Below are 4975 nucleotides of genomic sequence, written 5' to 3' on the forward strand. Positions count from 1 at the left end.
ATATATAAAACTAAAAATGTGTTCTTAATCAATATGCACCATAGTTTTCTTTCAAAGTAGATCATTAAAAAAATATAAACTATAAAAAAAAAAATCAGCCCCCTCTCTATCCCCCTAAGTATCACTAGCTATGATTCCCCTACTGGTCCGTACTATCCTCATTCAACAGTTGCGGCCTTCAATACCCGAGCTTGACTGGTAAAAATCTAATGTCGGGCTGTGCAGTACAGAACTAGATTTTTACTGTTTGAGCTGTAGACAGTACAGCAGTCCTATGAGGCAACTATGGACCTGTGGGGGGACACAGCTAATGGCACTGAGAAGGAAAGAGAAGGAGATTGGTGGGATTTGTTTTAAAAGGTGAGCATGTATTGTAAGCCCTTGGCTTATATAAAATTGTAGTTAAGAGAATCCATTGGTTATATTTACAAAAAATGTCTTTGACTCTGCAGATGTTTATTAAATCCAGCTAGGTATACTTCTGTACACAAGTACAGGTAGCCTTAACTGATAAAATAAAGAAATAGCAGAAAAGCCACTGAGGAAGCCACAGTCTGTGAGCATCAAGGCAATGGTTGTCAAGGGAGGTCTTATATCTAACTCATGAGACAACTTAACTGCATGTGAAAGGAATTTCAGTTACAAGGAAATGGTTTTTAAAAGGGCATTTTTAAAATAGGAATTAATCTTTTCTATTCCTTAAACTGGAAACTTTGGATGAAGAAACCATAAAAAACACAATCAGTTAAGTTGCATAAACAACACAAAGCTGTACATGTCACAGTACATCTGAGAACATGCAGAGCTAAATATCAGAGAGACATATATTGCATATTTGAGACTCTAACATTCAGAACTACATGTAAGAAAGACAGCAATAAGGTAGTTTAAATATAAGAAAATGAAACAAAAGGCTTTAACTAGAAATCTTGCATTTCTAATAATGTGACATGCAACTCAGCATTTTTAGCCCATCAGTCTTTAACTCATACATCTGTTGTCATGTTGTCTGTAAAAACACAGCAGGTAATCTGTGGAGATGTACCTGTCAGAGACTTTTCCATACAGAACCTTTACCATATAGGAGCTCTTTAACACTGCATGATAATAAATTACTAATCAAGTCATTGAATGATCTGCATGGAAATGTGCTTGAAGATTTACAGCGCGTTAGTCTGTTGATAACATGTTACATCTTCACTGAGGATCCACAAGACTTAGCTTTGCAGTGGACACGATGAAAAATACAACCAGAGATGAAAAAGCATGATCAGATCACTTTATAAGAAATGTCACTGGATAAAATAGAATTCCAAGTGTCAGCCATATCCAGAGGCAGCTGGACCCCAGAAACAACCGTGAAGACATCAAGTGATGCCATTCAAGGGCTGGCATTGTCTAACCACCTGTGAAAAGTCTTGGAGTTTAATGTCCAGAACCTGGTGGTCCAGGAAATGTCCCAGAATCCCATCTCCGTGGGCCATGTAGAATGTGTAGCTTTGAATATTCATGTTGCCTGGATGACTTCCCACTGTTGGCTTCCCAGGTCTGACTGGCAAGGGTTGATCATAACTCTGGAGGTGTGAGTGTCCAAACACAGGGCACTGCTCAGATGCTGCAAGAAGTGTCCTTTCAACTTCCATTTCTAGAGAAGACAAGATAACACATGGTCAACATGATGCTAACATCAGTCCTATATCAAGGTAAAACATACATAATGTCAGATAACTGAGTGAATTTTAAAACATAGAGCCCTATAGTAGCTGGGAGGTTTCAACATGAGCTGGCCGATTGCTCTTACTATGAAATATCCAAATCACAGTCTAATAGTGTTGAATAGATAACCCAGTTTAAAGTTGGTCTGGCCAAGCTGGTATGATGGCTGAATTTCTGTATTTTTCCACACCAGAAATATACAGCGGTCTGGCTTTAACACCAGCTACAATACAAGCAGTGTTATGATGAATAGATGCAAAGCACGACATATAATAATTGGTAGACAGATAGGGTGGTCTTGCTCTGACAAATTCCAAAGCCATCTGGGTTGAAACTGGCTGCTTGCAATCTCTCTGTTAGAAGTTTTTACTTTCACATTCCCTGGCCACGCTTCCGACTTTCAGGCACCATTCACATCTGAGTGTTTTGTAGCTTGAAGATCAAAGCTACAAAACACTCAACATTAAAAATCCCATTGTCTTCTATGCTACTTGTTCACACCTGAGTGCTCAAGTGCCTGTAACAAAACGCCTGTTGCTCCAAAGTACAGGAGCTTCTTTTTTTAGGCAGAATCCACTGTTTTGGCCCCATATACTTTAATGGATATCCTGAAAAACGCATGTTTCTGCTTCTCTACTACAAGTAGTGCATAAAAGCGCTTGAGAAACGCATGTACAAGCAGGAAATAAAGTCCAAAAATTGCCTGGCTATGGTCAGGTGTTAAAGCAGCCTAAGGCCTCGTTCACATGGGCAGCAAGGGGGCTGTCAAAAACAGATGGTTGATATGTGGTTTTACCACTCCCTCGGCTGCTCACTGCAATGTCAGCACTGCGGCTGAACGGTGCTGTATACACTGCTGCAGCCGCGGGAAAAAAAACCCAGCATGTTGAGTCGCAATCATTGTAATGCATGCAACCACACCACAACCAAGTGGGTATGTGGTTGCAGCACGATATTGCAATAAAAAATCCCCATTGGGATTAAGAAGAAAAAAAAATTCCTTCAGAAGGCGGCAATATCACCTCATGAATGCCAGGCAGCCACTGCCCCACCACCCTCTGATCTGCCCAAGCTGAAACAATTTTCAACTGCCGTTTGTGTGAACAGAAACTAAGAGCTCTAATGATTATACTTGTACAACTATGTCGTTATGTTTATCATTTCTTTCTGATACATTGTATTGTATCTTGGTTACATCCACCAAGTCTTTCTATTATATTATCACCTTTACACTGCAACAACATAATTTTTCTTGTGCTGCTATCCACAAAGTCTCTCTCCCATACTGCCAAATGGGATACCCCCCAGATCTACCGTATGTGAATATCTATTTTCATCAAATCAGCTACTTCATTATAGATCGGTTTTGTATTCCTGGGACTATTCCAGGCCTTTTTCACCTGTTATTCTGGATCCATTCCATTTTCTTCTTACATATTACTCATTCTTCAACAGAATCCTGGTTTTATATTTCTCACTACCCAGTACACCCAAATAATGTATATTTGGCATCCTATAGGCATACTAAGGCAGAATAGCTGCTAATACATTTATCATGATGTCGCTTCTGGCAATAATCTCTTCTTGCTCTTTAGAAGATATGTTTATACCGTGTTTCCCCGAAAGATATTGGGGTTCTCTGAGATCACCTGCTGGTACTCTGGATTTTACTAGTGGCCTTTTTACTTGTTTTGGTTTATTGTTTGGTGATTAATTTGATCATGGGATTTTACTATTGTATATTATATGCAGTGCTTCCATTGTTATTGCTCTTAATTTCAGTGCTTTTATTTCTATATTTCTATTAGTATCATTTTATATTTCCTTGTTTTATCTTTATTAATATATATGAAGTGAATCTCACATACAAAGGTCTCTTACGTTTAAACACATGCCTTTTATATCCTTATTATATCGATACCACATACTTTTTCAGTAGGTTGTGTGCTCTTTTATTTCCTTATGTATATTGTTTTATGTTATTTTGTTTTTTTTTCGAATGAAGGGGTAGTTGTGAGCCCTCAAAACATGTTGGCTATATTCTCTGACCCATAAATAAACCTGTGGTGCGCTCATCTTTTTCCATAAAGCACCTCAATGCCTACAACATTCCACTAGTAAAGGGGTGTTTACAACATCTTCAGAACACAAAAAATAAAATCTGCTAAAAGCCTTGCATAATGTGTGTGTGTAATTATTGCCCAGAGCACAGTATGTCCAACGTAACAGTAATTCACTTTAGCATAGTAATTTAGACAATGAAAACAAATGCCTAATGATTTCCCTTCCATTGGAATTTCTATACTGTGACAAATGCAGGGACGTGCGGTCAGGGGAGGCAGGTGGGGCAGAGCCTCACCTAGTACTATGGAGGAAAAAGCTGTCAGCTTCAATTCTGAAGCGGACAGCTTTTTCTCCGTTCAGATCGGCTTCTATCAGGTTACACAGCAGGGAAAGCCTCCCCGCAGTGTAATCTGTCATGGACTGAGCGCTGCCTGTTAATTACAGGCAGTGCTGCATCCAGCTTTTGACAGGTAGTTAGGTTACACAGCAGCGGGCTTCCCAACTGCTTGTGTAACCTAACTATTGAGACAAGAGCTGTCACAGCCTCTACTCTTTTTTTAGAGGCGTGAGCTCTGTGGATGGCTTGGACCAATGGCAAAGCGCCATTGGTCCAAGCTGTCCAATCAAAAAAAGAAAAAAGAAACACTGAGGCCATCGATCTCGATGCCTCAGCAGTGATGAGCAAGTGAAGGACAGGGAGGCTCCTCCCTGTCTCCTTCACACTAGCTTGAGGGCCGGGTTGGGGGTGGGGCTTCAGTCGGCAGGGCTTTGGCCGGCAAGGGGAGTGGGGAACCGTGCAGGGGGCGAGGCTGGGGAATGCCTCACCCGGAACCAGAGGTACCGCACGTCACTGGACAAATGATAACCGGCGTGTCATTATAGTAAGAGTTGTTAAATGATAGGTGTACTTTAATACCCTAGTAAAGGTGGCCATACAATGATATATTTATCTTGTTCAACCCGCAGGCTGAATGAGAAAAATAGAGCACATTCCTCCTTCAACACTTAGGAGTGGGTCGATCGAGCAATCCCGATGCTTGCATTGCATTTTGACAGCGGCCGCCGGCTGCCATCGAGAGCGGGCAACTCATTGGCTGCCATCTCCTATTGTACGAACATATTCTGGAGATCAGCTGATCGAGGGATGCCCGACCAAAAAGGTGCCGACAGCGGCACCCACTGTGCGAATTTTGGC

At 41.0% G+C, this 4975-nt stretch overlaps 1 protein-coding gene across 2 annotated transcripts in view; it reads right to left on the reverse strand.

The window, feature by feature from the left end:
- Nucleotides 1-778: 778 nt before the first annotated feature.
- Nucleotides 779-4975, reverse strand: part of GALNT16 (polypeptide N-acetylgalactosaminyltransferase 16) — a 135417-nt gene continuing 131220 nt past the window's right edge. For both annotated transcript variants that reach the window (XM_018565102.1, XM_018565101.1), the window contains exon 15: nt 779-1645. In XM_018565102.1, coding sequence (XP_018420604.1) covers nt 1508-1645 — 138 coding nt within the window. In that variant the 3' untranslated portion in view covers nt 779-1507. The remainder of the gene's footprint in view (nt 1646-4975) is intronic.

This window comes from Nanorana parkeri, unplaced genomic scaffold (assembly GCF_000935625.1).
Source record: "Nanorana parkeri isolate BGI_ZX_2015 unplaced genomic scaffold, ASM93562v1 scaffold812, whole genome shotgun sequence".
NCBI classification, from domain to species: domain Eukaryota; kingdom Metazoa; phylum Chordata; class Amphibia; order Anura; family Dicroglossidae; genus Nanorana; species Nanorana parkeri.